This window comes from Danio rerio, chromosome 9, assembly GCF_052040795.2.
Source record: "Danio rerio strain M-AB ecotype USA chromosome 9, GRCz13ab, whole genome shotgun sequence".
Classification (NCBI taxonomy): Eukaryota; Metazoa; Chordata; class Actinopteri; order Cypriniformes; family Danionidae; genus Danio; species Danio rerio.
Window position 1 is genome coordinate 40,557,220 of NC_141029.1, and position 16,469 is coordinate 40,573,688.

General features: G+C 37.7%; 3 protein-coding genes across 3 annotated transcripts in view; all 3 read left to right on the forward strand.

Annotated features, from left to right (window-relative positions):
• The first annotated feature begins 1,933 nt into the window (after positions 1 to 1,933).
• Positions 1,934 to 16,469, forward strand: part of kansl1l (KAT8 regulatory NSL complex subunit 1-like) — a 59,269-nt gene continuing 44,733 nt past the window's right edge. The window contains exon 1 of the mRNA XM_087268210.1: positions 1,934 to 2,007. The gene's annotated coding sequence lies outside the window, so the exon portion shown is untranslated. The remainder of the gene's footprint in view (positions 2,008 to 16,469) is intronic.
• Positions 3,199 to 4,140, forward strand: tas2r201.1 (taste receptor, type 2, member 201, tandem duplicate 1). Its single transcript, NM_001083864.1, has one exon. It carries the CDS (start codon positions 3,199 to 3,201, stop codon positions 4,138 to 4,140), a length of 942 nt encoding a protein of 313 aa, NP_001077333.1.
• LOC147835370 (uncharacterized) lies at positions 10,881 to 13,873 on the forward strand. The gene has a single exon (XM_087268244.1). The coding sequence runs from the start codon at positions 10,917 to 10,919 to the stop codon at positions 11,856 to 11,858; it is 942 nt and encodes a 313-aa protein (XP_087124370.1). The 5' UTR covers positions 10,881 to 10,916; the 3' UTR covers positions 11,859 to 13,873.

The window sequence follows — 16,469 nt, forward strand, 5'->3', positions numbered from 1 at the left end:
ATATTTGGCTAATACAATGACAATATTTATCAAATCGTGCAATCGAGCCATCTTTTGTAATTCCGTATATTGTAATGTGAAAGTCAATTACCACAGTCAATTATCAATTGCACTGCTTTCCAGAACGAATGAGCAAAACTGCAAGTATGAAATATGTGTTATGTGTTGTCAATTAAGTGTTTGCATAAATGGGATGGTGAAATTTTTTTAATTAAATTTTAAGTGCCGAACCCCAGTAGTTTTTTTTTTTTATTTGAAAGCTCAACAACATTACAAAAATATAGAGAAAACTATAAATCCTATAACAACAAAAAATAGACAACACAAAAAGAGAAACAAAAAATTATGCCAGGGGTAATATAAATTATAATAGATCACTTTAAATTCATCTTAAAGGAAGGTCGCAGTCATGTATAAAAGGTCAAATAAAATACAGTCAGCTGGGTATTATAGAAAAGAGACAATACTGTAAAATGCATGTACAGTTATTAATTTTAAAGCTTTAAAGGGCCATGAAACCCCCTCGTTTCAGCAGGGTGTTTTCACACCTCTACTTTCGAAAAAGTCAGAAAAGTGGGCGTGTCCAGCTCTGTTTAGGGGGGAGTGTCGGAGGAACTAAAGTGGGATGGTGTGGGAGTGTCTATTTGTGCACGTGCGAGTTTCAGAGTCAAAATACACACCCACACAAACAGGAGAAAGCGATGGTGTTTAACCTACATGGACATCTGTAGTCGAATTATTTGCTGAATTAATAAATGTTGGACTTTAACTGCAGTTTGGCTCTTTCATTCAGGGAATTCATTCATGCCCCTCGCGACAAACGAGATATTTGATTCGAGGAACTGCTCTAAGCGTGTATTTTTCATGCAATGTTTGATACCGCACGGCGAATGAGAGAAAAAAAAAACTCCGCATTTCCCGGAAACTTAGATGCACACGGCAGGTAGCGTCAGAAAGCCGCGTGTGTTATTCCGGTCACTAAATGCGGTGCTAACATTTCTGCACTCAGTGCTATAGTTAACTTAATTCGATATGAACAAACTGAATAAACAAAGAGCACTGGTCGCTCACTTACCAAATCTGTAGAGACAGGACAATCACCAGCAACTAGAGCCGCGTCTTTATGGAGAGAATACTACAAGCAAATCCAGATTTCAGCGTTTGCAGATGAGAACAGCTCTCAGGTAAACAATAATCCTCCTTAGACACGTAAGTTATTGTTGTCGAGCGTCGCGTACACTGTTAATCCACACGTGACTCTAGCTGAGCTCTCACAGAGAGAAAATGAAAACGAAACTTAACGGCAGCAAACTATAAAAGCAACACTTCACGCTTGTTTTGCCAACACAACGTGGCGTCTTTGTGGTGTAAACACGGTGACACAAATGAATATTAATGAAGTTGCACAATAGAGCGCGCTGATTGGTTTGAACCAAGCCTTACTCATGCATTAATGTATCACACTGTAAGACGTAATAAGACTCACTCAGGCACAGACGCCCAGTCTGCACGCTGGAATACACGCTATTATGTCATGACTGTGACGCAGCTTCAAAAATTCGTTTCAAACCGGAAGTACGAATTTGCTTGAAATAACGCAAAAACAACCAATTTACACTTTTTAGTGAAATATAGGTGTCCTAATAGTGTTTTTAGCAGTGTGGGACACATATACGACTGTCAAAAGCTCAAAAAATGTGTTTTGGTGTTTCGTGACCCTTTAACATTGCAGGAGGTAGAGATTGTATTCAAATAATATTTAAAATCTTTACAAAATAATGAGAAAAAGGGGCTTTACAGACGCCGAACGCCACTAGTTGTCGCCTGTTGTGTAACGTTTTGACGTCATACAAGACGCATATGCGTTAACACGTTTGTTGCAGACGTTTTGGCCCCAACGGCCTTCCATAGACGCAGTTTGTCTAATGGCGCCAAATTTGGTTTGCCAGCTACAGCGTGCGGATGGTTACGTTTTCATTTGCTCGAATGTTTCGGAACAACATGAGCGTGAGTAAATATAATTTATTTGATCGTTCTTCTTTTGGAACGATTTCTTTTTCGATTTTCATGGTCATTTTGGTGTTTCTGTTTCTTGAAATGCAAACAAAAGCAGATGAATGAAGTTCTGGTTCAAAGGTATTTCAATGAGGTGTATACAAATAAAAGCATTAATAACAACGAACCATTTACTCTAAACAGACCACAATGATTTATTCAAAATTTGGCTACAATTCAAACCAAAACTAATTTTTGCAGCTAAAGCCAGAATTTTATCTCATAAAAGCAAACATAACAGATGCACTGCTAAAATTGTCATAGTGTTTCCCCCCTAATCTACCATTTTAAACATGCTTAAATCAAGATACACACGACATGTAAAGTGTATCATTTCTTTGAGAAATCTAACAAAAATATGTTTGTTTAAAACTAAGAACAAATGTGTCGATGTGATAGAACAATTAGACCTACATTTAAATTGAACAGACATTTCATTAAAACGTTTTCATTAAAATCCCGAAACTGTATCTACGTTTTTTGTGTATGCAAGTTTTTACAGTACTTTTAGAAATATTTAAAAATGTCTCTATCAATGTTTTTAAACAATTTGATTTGATTTACCAAAGTCACACATGTGGCAATGTCACATCAGTCATCCATAACAAAGCTTTTTCCTCATAAATGCAATAATATTCTAAAAAATAATAAAAATAAAATAAAATCATGTTTGTTTTATGAGCCAACTCTTCTCCTTATGATTAGCATTATTGTTTTGGGGTTGTGCAGTTTAATTCACAGAATTGCTACAAAGTATGCTGTAAACTGTAAACTCACAGACTTTTTTGATCTATAACGCATGTTTATTCTACTCATTTAAAGTACAAAACATGTTTACAGATTGATATTTTCCTGATCCCTTAATTCTGTGGTCAGTTGTTTTGACAAATATAAAGAGATGTTTCTATATAATGTTGATATATACTTTCTCTGTGAATTTATGTTTTGAGATTTTACTGCAAATGTCACATCCATTACGCTGGAATTGCTCATATATATTTTTGGTAGCTTCAAATTTGAATGTCACATCTCATTATTTAGAGATTTGCATGTCGTTATTCCTTATTTTAAATTTGGAGGGTGGAGTTTCACACTTTCACTGTGTATATAAGGAACTCACTCCTCTTAGTCCTCAGTGGAAAAATGGGTTTCTTTTTTGTTTACATTAGCTTCTTGGCCTATGCCTTAGTCAATGTGCCAGTTTCTATTATCACTATCCTGATGAACGTATTTTTTGTGTACTGTATGTTTTCTTCAGAGAAAGGACAAGCAAACAGTGTAAAACCGCCGCTGAATGTTTTGCTGTGGTCCCTTATTGGATGCAGTCTTCTTCATAACATTTTCAACCTTTTATTTGTTTTGTATGAATTAGTTTACCCACCTGTCTGGCTGTACATTATTTCAGGTGCTACTATACTTTTCGCCATGAGGACAAGTTTTACTGCATGCCTCGGTCTGCAAATTTGTTACTTCTTGCAGATTGTTCCAGTCCGATGGCCTTGCTTTATCTGGATGAAGAAGCACATCAAACTCTTCATGTACGTCTTGTTGTTTCTCGACAGACTCTACTTTCTGTCTCAATATGTCATACGTGTTTTTCTTGAGATTCGGAGGGTAGTGATGTCCTTTAATTCATCCAGCGTTTATGACAACACCACCAGCCAGTCAGCAGATTTCGGATACTACATGTTTATCGCAGACTTTTGGCTGAAATGTTGCTATTTTTTCATTTGTCTTGGCATTATGCTGACGTCAGGCATCACGACTGTCGTCTACTTGTGGAAGCACATGAAGAGAATGAAGGAGAACACCAGCTCTTTATCTGCTCTTTGTAAAAGGCAGCAGATGAGAGTGACCATCATGGGCATCATTCAGACGGTCCTCTTCTTCTTTGCTTCAGGGTGGCTCATGACTGAAGAGTTCATTGAGTGTTATTTTGGTGGTTATGATGTGGGCACCCATTTGGCTTCTACTGTAATGGCACTGTATTCTCTTGGAACGACCTTACTTTTAGGGATTGGTCAGTCCAAATTCCGACTTCTGGCTAAGGATATCTGCAAAAAGACAAGAAAACCAAAATCCTGAAATTTAATTTGGGTTGTCACTTCTGACAGCAGATGCATTTATGAGCATGAATTAAAGAGGTAGATATTGGATGGGGAAAGTGACCTCATCATTTATTTTGTCTCGTGTGGTTTTAAACAAGTTATTTTATATAGATATTTTGAAAAATTCTGGTTCCATAGTATAAAAAAACTATTTTGGGTGGATGATCCCTTTAAGAGGATTAAATGTAAAAACAGCACTAAATCTAATACGTGGGTGATTTTATTTCCATGCACATAAAGACTTTTTAAAATGATTTTTAATTTTCAAAGAGTAATACTGAAAAGGGTTTCTTTAAGATATTTTTTTTAAGTAAACATAGTTAGATTTGCCAGTACAACAAAGGGGTAATTTGTTGAAATCAAAGTACCCTGAAATTAAATCATTTTATATTTGCAAACCACAGACTCACTTTTCTACTGCTTGTCAAAAGGGTTCAGTGATTTTTGCAAATCTTGCAACAAATTTGTCCTTTTGTCAAGTGGAGATTTGTTTATTTGGAATACTGTATCATACTTTCATTTATTTACTTTCGCATGCTTCATAGTTTTAAATGTCCATAGTTATTTTTCAGAAATATACTATAGAAAAAGTTGATTAATCCTGTATTCTTTTGTACCACACCCACAGTCCAGTTGGCAGTTCTATGTGATAGAAATAATGAGACGGTCAAAGTTGTATTGTTCACAGTCAAGCTGCTCTAGTAATAACTTTATTACAATCATCTGATCACAATGTCCTATACCTTCATAAATATTTCTATATAAGTCTGTACATGTGGTCCATAAAAAAATCAATAAAGATTGTATTCAGCTTAACTAAACACTTGTCTTGGTTCTTTTTTATATATACACACTCACTGGCCACTTTATTAGGTACTCCTTACCAGTACCGGGTTGGACCCCCTTTCGCCTTCAGAACTGCCTTAATCCTTTGGCAGAGAATCAACAAGGTACTGGAAATATTCCTTAGAGATTTTGGCCCATATTGACATGATAACATAACGCAGTTGCTGCAGATTTGTCTGCTGCACATCCATGATGCGAATCTCCCGTTCCACCACATCCCAAAGGTGCTCTATTGGATTGAGATCTAGTGACTGTGGAGGCGATTTGAGTACAGTGAACTTATTGCCATGTTCAGGAAGTTAGTCTGAAATGATTCACTATGACATGGTGTGTTATCCTGCTGGAAGTAACCATCAGTAAATGAGTACACTGTGATCATAAAGGAATGGACAATGTCAGCAACAATACTCAGGTAGGCTGTGGCACTGACATGATGCTCAATTGGTACCCAAAGGGCCCACAGTGTGCCAAGAAAATATCCCACACAACATTACATGTCAAAATTATTTGTTTCTTCGGTGCACCGCGATGCAGATGTGGACAATTTGGCATTGGTTAAGTAATTATCATAACCGGTTATTGTGTACTGATGTCATTTATCTCATATGTGCTATGTCGCGGTTGCTTACTAGGGCGGGGGAGGCAAGCGCGAGTATTTATAACGCTCTAACGGTTCCTCTCCTCTTGGCTATTTTACAGCGATACTTCTGGATGCAGACACGAGCGCGTGTCTGCAGAGTTTTCTCCACTGCTTCTATCATGGATCAGCTATCAGTTATCAGTATCACTCATCTGTGAAGAGCGCCAGCGCGCAAGAGCCAATCGCAGCCCTTTCTGTTGAGCGCGTGATCAATCAGAGGGGTGTAAAAACTTAATAGACAAGGCTCAGAAAGTGAGCGGGATATTTGTATTTGTTTATTTGCTATAAATGCTTGTGTTGTTTAAATGTACAGTTTATATATCTGACTGTTTGTATTAAAGGACAAAATTGTATTACAGATAGTATATAAATATATTTATACATTTTAATACAAGAATTGCTGTGCTGTGCTATAGTATCTAGATGCAGCCTTTATGATGCAAGCTGAGATTGCGTCACTCAGCAATGCAATGTCAGACACAATGCACTCAAATGGAGCTAGAGTGATGTCACTGTGAGGGTTAGGTGAGCCCATTAAAAAGCATTGGATGCAGCTCAGATTGGACTGCACCACGTCTGCATCCAGACCCCTCTCGTGCTGTGAAGAAAATATAAAACTGTATGAAAAGCATCGTCAATGCACCGTGATGCACTAAGATATCGAATTGAACTGAATCAATGGCATGATAATCGTAACCGAACCGTGAGACCAGTGTAGGTTCACAGCTCTACTATTACACCACCACTAGCCTGAACTGTTGATACAAGGCAGGATGGATCTATGCTTTCATGTTGTTATTCTGATCCTACAATCCAAATGTGGCTGCTGAACTTGAGACTCATCAGACCAGGCAACGTTTTTCCAATCTTCTATTGTCCAATTTTGGTGAGCCTGTGTGAATTGTAGCCTCAGTTTTCTGTTCTTAACTGACAGGAGTGGCACTTGCTGTGATCTATTGCTCCTGTAGCCCATCCGCCTCAAGGTTGTTCAGAGATGATCTTCTGCATACCACAGTTGTAATGAGTGGTTATTTGAGTTACTGTTGCCTTTCTATCAGCTCCAACCAGTATGTCTCTTCTCTTCTGACCGCTGGCACCAACAAAGCATTTGCGCCCATAGAACTGCTGCTCACTGGTTATTTTCTCTTTTTCGGATCATTCTCTGTAAATCCTACAGATGGTTGTCCCTGGAAAATCTCAGTGGATAAACAGTTTCTGAAATACTCAGACCAGTTCATCTGGCACTAACAACTATGCCATGTTCAAAGTCACTTAAATCATCTTTTTTTCCATATTCTGATGCTCTGATCTGCAGCAGATCGCCTTGACCATGTCTACATGCCTAAATGCATAAATCTCATAAAAATTAAGCATTTTTCAAAGTGTCCATAAGCATTAAACATATTACTGTAAGTATCATTCATTTCATCTGAAAAACTGAAATGGCTCACTGTAATACAAAAATAAACAATTATGTTACAGTTGATGAGTATAACAGACACGTTTACCCAAAACAAAATAGTTAGTAATACCTCTTTTAGCAACTTGATGGTAAAGCCTTTTTGTTAACTTTGAAGTTAGTACAGATACAGTACATGTGATATTAATGTATATGAAGTGAGACTATCCATTGGGGCTTTAACTTGAATCACAGACTTCTTCTGCTTGATGCATCAGCACTGCTGGGTGACAGTGCTCGATCTTCATAAATGGCTAATAAAGTTGTCTCCTTGCTATGTCTGCTAATTCTCCCACCCACACGTGCCCAATAGCATTGAGTTGGATGTCCTTAGGACAAATGTCAAGGGGTTGTTGTCAGTGAACCCTTTGAAGGGGGGTGCATTGAACAGGTGATCATGGAACCTTTTGCAGACTGCCCACTCAAATTGCCAAAAACTCGAGCTTTTCAGAGTGAAGTCTTTATCTTCTCTCAGCTGGGGTCAGTGTCCTGAAGCCATAGCCAATGGCTCTGAGCCTGCTGTTTTGCTGCTGATATAGCACAGCTCCAAGTCCTTGTTCAGAGGCATCAGTATGAAGCATAAATGGGAGTATAAATTTCGGGTAGGTCAGTACTGGGGGGCGGGTTAAAGTCTCAATAATTCTTTCCAACACATCTTGGTGTTCTGTTGTCCACTCTACTCTGGCACGTGATGGTAACTGTGCTCCCCTTCTTCCAGCTCTGCCATACTTGATCTGTTCTGCATTGGCTACTAATGCATGAGACTAGAGGAGCTCATACATTGGCTTAGCAATCGATGAGAAATCCTGGATGTATGTGTGGTAGTAACTGAGGAAACCCAGTAATTGTCACAGCTCACCAACTGTGTTTGGTTTCTTTTTATTCAGGGAGATCACTGCGTCCATGTTGCTCAGTTCAAGAAGCACACCAGTCTGAAACCAGTCTTCCCAGATATCTAACCTCTCTCTTGTAGAGTTCACATTTTTCTGGTCTCAGCTTTACTCCATGCATTTGCAGTGCCCTGAGGACTCTCCTCAATTCTTAAACATGGTTGTCAAATGTCTCACCATAGTTGAGGATGTCATCGATGTATGCAATGCACAGTTCATCTCTTAGTGAGTCAAGCATGCTCCTTTGAAAGGCAGCTGGTGCATTGGCAAGCCTAAACAGTCAATGCTTTCAGGTTTCAGGACCCTTCAGCCATAAATTCCTGATGGTAGTCTTTTCCCTGGTCTAGGATTGAATACAATCGGTAACCCCCTATGTTTGTCAATAAAGGTCCTGGATCCAGGGAAGTGGGTGTCTATCTGGAACTTCTTTTGATTCAATAATCTGTTGTCAATACACAGCCTAAGGGTGCCATCTTTCTTATGAACACACACCACAGGCTTGGTCACCCACCCTTGAGGTAGTAAGTGCTGGATGTATTCCTTCACCTCTTTATTCAGGGGTTTTGGGATGGAGGCATATGTTCCCTAAACAGGGATGTAGTCCTTCAAGCTGATCGACATCTGTAAGCTTGGGATACACCCTATATCATCTTCTTGTGCAATGGCATTTGACTCTTCATAGAGCATTACTCTGACTAGTTTCTGCTGTTCTTCTAGATGGCTTATGTTAACAGGTGGGGGCTACTTTTCTTGAGGGACTCCCCCTTCCATCTGACTCACTGGTATATCAATGTCACTCTCCATATCTTGTTGGATAAAGTGAACTATGGGTTGGATACTACCCATGTATGTGTGTCGATGACTGCAGACTTCACTTGCGAAAAGATTGCTCAGAGGGATCTTGACATAGAAGGGAATGACCGACCCTATCTCTATCAGCCCTTCTCCATTGTCCAGTTGGGTCAGTGGTGTACTCTTGTCATCAGATTCAAACTACACTACTGGCTCTGAGAGGTCTTGGCCAGCTGGGGTTTTACACTTCACATGAGTCTGCCAGCCAGCAGGTACAATTACATCTTTTGTACCAACTGTAACAACAGCCTCCTGCATTGTGAGGGAATAATCCAGTCATCTCTGTCCATCCCTCAAAAGGGAAAGTATCCCTATTAACAGCTGAAACTGAAATCACCCCCACCAACTATCTCAGATAGGGGTCGAAAGTTTACTTTTCCAAATGTCATCAATTATACTAATTTGTGACCCTGTGTCTGATCGAGAACTTACTGAAAAACCATTAATATGACATTTAAGAATAGCTTTCTTTCTGATAAGCTTTGCTACTTGGTTACATGGTTTTTGTCTTGTGCATAACCGCGGATAGGAACCTGGAAGTCTTCCTGACCCAGATACTTTCTCATTGATTTGAAACTGAATTTGTTAGGTTCCTGCTCACCTCCCATCAGAACACCTTTTCTTTCTTTACACCACAAACTGCACAATGTCCTTCATTACATAAAAAAGCAATGACTGCAAGAGGTAAAATCTTTGCTACTACATTTGGGACATACCTGTCTACTGTGTTTTCGTTGAAGCTGGGAATCTGTTCTTGCCTTTGCAAGTGATTCTACAGTCTTTGTTTGAGAGGACCTAACCCATCACTCGGCCTTAATCCTGGAAGACACATTCATAATGCTGGATTTGCTCATTTGAAAAAAAGTTTTAAAGTTTCTTTGTGGATTTCTGTAAACGATTCAAGGGAGACCGAATTGAAATTGTTTTTATCTAGTTTCCCTTAGAATTTGTAAAATGTAACCTACTACAAAAGGCACCAAACCTCACTAGTTGTCTTCTGTCTTGTGGGCTTTTGATTTCAAACCTGACGCAGTGTGTTTAATAGCACCACATGTGGTTTGAGAGCTACAAGCGTGTTTTCATGAACATTTATTTTTCATTTGTCCAAATGTTTCGGAACAACATGAGCGTGAGTAAATATCATTTATTTGGCCATTCTGCTTTTAATACCATTTCTTTATTAGTAGTCATTTTGGTGTTTCTGTTTCTCAAAATGCAAATAAAAGCAGATGAATGAAGTTCTGGTTCAAAAGCCTTTTAAATGAGCTGTGTATACAAATAAATACATTAATAAGAACGAACCATTAACACTAAACAGACCACAATGATTTATTCAAAATGTGGCAACGATACAAATCAAGGCTAATTTCCGTTTCTAATAGCAGCTGGGGTTTCAGCAGGTAAAGTCATAATTTTGCCTCATAGAAGCAAACGTCTTATTATTAAATTGTGCATATGGACTTGTTGGTTTTTTTCTATTATGCTTTGATTTTTAAACATCCTTGAATCAAGATGCACAATTCTCTCAATTTTCCAGGAAATCTAACAAAAATATTTTTAAATTTGAAACAAGAACAAATGAGTAAATGTGGTAAAGATACAATATTGAAAGATGCAACATTTACATTGGCTTACATTGCTTATGAATATTGTCTTTAATATTGTCATTAAAATTCTCTAATTAGAGACTTTCATTTGTTCGTTTTCTTCAGCTTAGTCCCTTTATTAATCAGGGGTCGCCACAGCAGAATGAACCGCCAACTTATCCAGCTTATGTTTTATGCAGCGGATGGCCTTCCAGACGCAACCCAACACTGGGAAACACCCATACACTCTCGTTTACACACATACACTTTTATAATGTCTAAATGTAACATTTTATATTTTTTATGTATTATGTAACATGTTTTTCTAAATTTTTTCTTTGTAGCTTCAAATTCGAATGTCACATCTCATTGCTCAAAGATTTGCATGTCGTTATTTTTTTATTTTAAATTTAGAGGGTGGAGTTTTACAGTTTCACTGTGTATATAAGAAACTCACTCCTCTTAGTCCTCAGTGGAAAAATGGGTTTCTTTTTTGTTTACATTAGCTTCTTGGCCTATGCCTTAGTCAATGTGCCAGTTTCTATTATCACTATTCTGATGAATGTATTTTTTGTGTACTGTATGTTTTCTTCAGAGAAAGGACAAGCAAACAATGTAAAACCGCCGCTGAATGTTTTGCTGTGGTCCCTTATTGGATGCAGTCTTCTTCATAACATTTTCAACCTTTTATTTGTTTTGTATGAATTAGTTTACCCACCTGTCTGGCTGTACATTATTTCGGGTGCTACTATACTTTTCGCCATAAGGACAAGTTTTACTGCATGCCTCGGTCTGCAAGTTTGTTACTTCTTGCAGATTGTTCCAGTCCGATGGCCTTGCTTTATCTGGATGAAGAAGCACATCAAACTCTTCATGTACGTCTTGTTGTTTCTTGACAGACTCTACTTTCTGTCTCAATATGTCATACGTGTTTTTCTTGAGATTCGGAGGGTAGTGATGTCCTTTAATTCATCCAGCGTTTATGACAACACCACCAGCCAGTCAGCAGATTTCGGATACTACATGTTTATCGCAGACTTTTGGCTGAAATTTTGCTATTTTTTCATTTGTCTTGGCATTATGCTGACGTCAGGCATCACGACTGTCGTCTACTTGTGGAAGCACATGAAGAGAATGAAGGAGAACACCAGCTCTTTATCTGCTCTTTGTAAAAGGCAGCAGATGAGAGTGACCATCATGGGCATCATTCAGACGGTCCTCTTCTTCTTTGCTTCAGGGTGGCTCATGACTGAAGAGTTCATTTTTTGTTATATTGGTGGTTTTGATGTGGGCTCCCGTTTGGCTTCCACTGTAATGGCACTGTATTCTTTTGGAACGACCTTACTTTTAGGAATTGGTCAGTCCAAATTCCGACTTCTGGCTAAGGATATCGGCAAAAAGACAAGAAAACCAAAATCCTAATCCTGTTAAATCCTATTTAATTTTGGTTGTCACTTCTGGCAGCAGATGAATTAAAAAGATAGTTATTGGATGAGGAAAATGACCTCATTATTTATTAACCCTCTTGTGGTTTTAAACTTCATCAGTTTTTTTTTTTTCATTTGTTGAACACAAATGATGATATTTAGAAAAATGCTGGTTCCATAGTAACATTTTTGGGTCAAATGTTAAGACAGCACTCAAACTAATGTGTGGGTGATTTTATTTGAATGGACATAACTTTTTAAAATGATTTTAAATGTCACAGAAACACTAAAACAAATGAAATATTTGTAAAAATGTAAACATAGTTAGATTTGCCAGTAACTCTTTGCAAGGATATAATTTGTAGAAATGAATGCATTCTCTAATGAAATCATTTTATATTTGCAAACCACAGACTCGCTTTTCTTCTGCTTGTCAAAAGGGCTCAGTGATTTTTGCAAATCTTGCACCAAATTCTTTCTTTTGACAAATGGAGATCCATTTAATTGGAAAACTGTATCATGTTTTAGTTTATTTACTTCTGCATGCTTCAGAGTAAGGCTGGCTGATAAACAATAATATATCAAATCGCAATTAAATTAATTTTGCTAACAAAGCTCTAGAAATATTTATTGATATTGATCACAAAAGTCAGTTGCACAGCAGAAATATGCAACAACAGCAATCTATAATTCTGTTGATTTTAGAGGTTCACCAAATTTTTGGTCGTCGAAAATTTTTGGCCAAAAATAGGTCATGCTATTTTAGTATTGTTTACCACGCTCGTTTCTCTTTCTTGTCAGCAGTATCCGCATTCAGTCATGGTTAGGATACTCTTTTAAAAGTGGAATCATTAACTACTTCTATCAAAATATATATCGTTATCATCATTCAACTCCATTCTATAATTCTGTAGAAATCCATAGTGATTTTTCTGAAACGTACTATATTATCTACGTATAATGCAAAATAGAAATAGTTTATTATTACTGAATGAATTATTCCATACAGAAATGTGTGTGAATGCAAATTATTATTCATTTGATTGCTTAATTATTAATCAGCTATTTACATGCTCTCATATTCTGTTCCCTTTTTAACATTGGCATTATTTTACATTTTATGAAACACATTTTGTAGTTTGTTTTCAGTCACTAAGCATCTTTACAGTTAATAAAGCTACGTTTTAATAAGAGAAAATCTTTTTTTTTTATCAACATATATTGTTACAGATATCTTTAGATTGTTATTCTGCCAAAAGTTAATGCTACTAGTTATTGGTGATGTTGACTTGTCGTTTTGCTTTTTAATTTAATTGTTGCAGTCCCACCTGGTGGACTGAATGCATATTACAAGTAATGTATGTTTAGATCTGAAGAGAGCAAGTTTTAGACACAGTTTAGAAACATTTGCAGCAGATTAGTTTGACAATCATCTGCATCAGACAGACTGTCCTCTCTTGCTTCTGTTGCTTATGTGGAGATAAGCTCCTTATGTATACTGATTTATTTGACTGTTTATATCTGTTTGGACATTTGATTTGCTCTGTTATGTTGCTTTATTTTCTTGGAATGATCAAAGATTTCACCTTATGGCTAAAATATTGACAAAAAATAGCTCCTTATGCATTCAGATGTTTTTTTAAAAAGTTTGCTTTGGTCTGTTATATTGCTTTAATGTCTTAGAGTAATTAAATGTCACCTTATGGCTAAATTATAAAAAAAAAACATCTTTTTTTATTTTATGCTTGTTTTAATCTTAGTTAGTTTAGGTTGTCTCTTCACAGCAGATATAGCGATTGTAATATGCATGAATAATGGAAGGGAAGCAAAAATGTTTTTGTGCAGATAGAGAACTTCATGATTCAGTTTCTCCTGTCATCTGATTGTTATTTAAGTTAGAACAATAGCAGAGCTTAATTTGCATACATTTCAATGGAAGTGAAAATGTGAACATTTGCAAATCACATGGTGTGTGTGTGTGTGCTTTTCCTCTCTATGCATTAAAAGTTAGCTTTTAATAGTTCTGTTTTCTGGTGATTTTTTTAACCCCTTCATAATGCTAACATGCAATGAAAAAGGAGATTTTTACTTAATCATCAATACTTTATCAAATATTCACTTGCCCTCAGGCAAGGGCCGGTATAAGATTCTGACGGTATAATAACCTTGAATAAAAATGATCACAGATTATCAACAGCATCTTTACAATTTAAAGGGCACATAGTTTACCCCTTTTTTAAGATTTAATATAAATATTATGGTTCTTCTTAGTGCGCCAGTTTAGGTTCAGTTCAAAACACAATTCAGATTTTTATTATAATGTGTTAAACAGTGTCATTTTGGGCGTGTGTACACAGGCCGCTGTTTTAGGGGTGTGTTGCTTCACATAAAAATTAGTTTCAAATTTCCGCCCAACGTAACAAGGGGGCGGAGCCAAGAGCCCCCCCAATCAGTGTTTGGCAACAGACAGGCAGACAGAGAGAAGCAACATGAGTAAGAGGACCAACATTCACCCGTACATGTACAACTCGGACACAGACCTAGCAGAGAGTACACAATCATTTGTGTCTTTGTATAGTTTTACAGACAACTGTGTGCTAGTTTAAAGTTCTGAGCTTGTACACCCAGACTAATAACCACTCACACTGAATTAACTTTGACTGAGGCACCAGTTGACCCGCTTAGAGCCGCGACACGGCACACCAGACATGCACATTTGCATGTTATTTAAAATTAAACTAATCAGATGGACCTCTATGGCGCGGCCGAAACATGAAGTGTCCCGAATAATAGCTGGCCACCGCGGACAGCCACCGACTTGAAGCACCATTGTGTGTACCCTGATAGAAACCTATGTTTAGAATTCTAAAATGGATGGTGCTGCGTGGCGCGATGCTGTGCGTCACAGAGCAGCGCTTCTGGTGTGCGACCTGGAGGCAAGTTTGTTATTTTATTTTCAATGGAGGGACACTCACGTGAGGCAACGCGCTCGCACTTTCCAACTGCACCAAGTTAAGATCACTTGGAGCTTCTGGGACTGCGAGAAATGCAAACAGCTGAAGTTTAAGATAGACGCAATGAAAAGTATACAGGTTTGCAAACCTACCTACAAACAAACTAAGTTACAAACAATTATTCCGATTACAGCGATCATGTGGTGAATGTTGATCTTGTGTTGAGTCCAATGAGCCTTGCATCTAAAAATAGAGCAAATGTGTTCCTTTAGTGACATTGCTTTGACTCATACGCTGAAAATGGCGGACGTGAAAAGACAAACTTAGGATATGGTGATGCGTGCCTATCAATCAATATTGGTGGGCAGGGGGACCGCACTTCTACGTCAAGTTGCGGTTGATTTAAAAACCACTGCAATTGGTCCACCGTTTTTATGTTGTTAAATTGAAAAAAAAAGGACTGTTTTTTTATCACCCCAATATGACAGTCTATACACTATACTTAGGCCCAATCCCAATTTTATATTTGTACCCCTACCCCTTCCCCTTGTCCCTTACAACCGAGGGTAAAGGGGAAGGGCTTCAAAATTTCTCCCAAATTAGGACAAAACTACACCACCTGCACACATCATGTCCTCGCGATTTCTTGCTTCATATGAGATCAGAAGATCGCGACTGCTAGAGTGATTCCAGTTGTGTTATTTTTTGGTATTTATCTTCAGGAAATCACTGAAGGCATATATTATGTTATCATAATGATCTAATGTGGCAATTAGATCGTAAAACTGTGCATTTAACACAGTGGCCATACTCATCAATGTAAACACACCAAAACAGCATTAACATTATAGCAGACACTGTAAAAAGCTCATTCCCAGCCACTAGACTTTTCTGACTGGGTATTCCAGTGTCATCGAGTGTCAGAATGTGTGGGGCTGCTGTACAGGAGTTATGATAAGGCACTATACATTGCAATATTTAGCGGTTTTTATTTTAGCATTTTTTTTAAAAGCATGACGGTAAAACATGAATGCGGTTACAAATATATTAAACCATGTGTTTGTTGTAAAAATTCAAAATAATGACAAAAAATACTAATTTGTAGATCTCCTTACTTCCGGGTGCAGCTGTTGCTGGGGTACTCTGGGAATTTTTTCTTACCCCTTGGTTTCAAGTGTGGTCCTGAAAAATCTTTGTTCGAAGGGCTTTTCACCCCTTACCCTTAGCCCTATGCCTTCAAGCTAAAGAGAATTGGGAGACCACTACCCGTTGGCGTGCACGCGCAAAACGAGGGGTAGGGGTAAGTGGAAGGGCTAAGGGGTAGATTTGGGATTGGGCCTTACACACATGTCCGTTGAAAAGTATATTTTTCACCATAGGTGCCCTTTAAATGGCTTCTTTACAGTTTAAAATGGCCTCTTTACAGTTTAAAACGGCATCTTTACAGTTTAAAAAGGGATCTTCACAATTTAAAACGGCATCTTTACACTTTAAAACGACATCTTTACAATTTTAAAACGGCATCTTTACAGTTTAAAACGGCATCTTTACAGTTTAAAACACCATCTTTACAATTTAAAATGGGATCTTCACAATTTAAAACGGCATCTTTACAGTTTAAAACGGCATCTTTACAGTTTAAAACACCATCT

Bases quoted from the DNA above. Each gene is read 5' to 3' on its own strand.
- tas2r201.1 (NM_001083864.1), top strand. From the start codon at position 3,199: ATGGGTTTCTTTTTTGTTTACATTAGCTTCTTGGCCTATGCCTTAGTC.
- LOC147835370 (XM_087268244.1), top strand. From the start codon at position 10,917: ATGGGTTTCTTTTTTGTTTACATTAGCTTCTTGGCCTATGCCTTAGTC.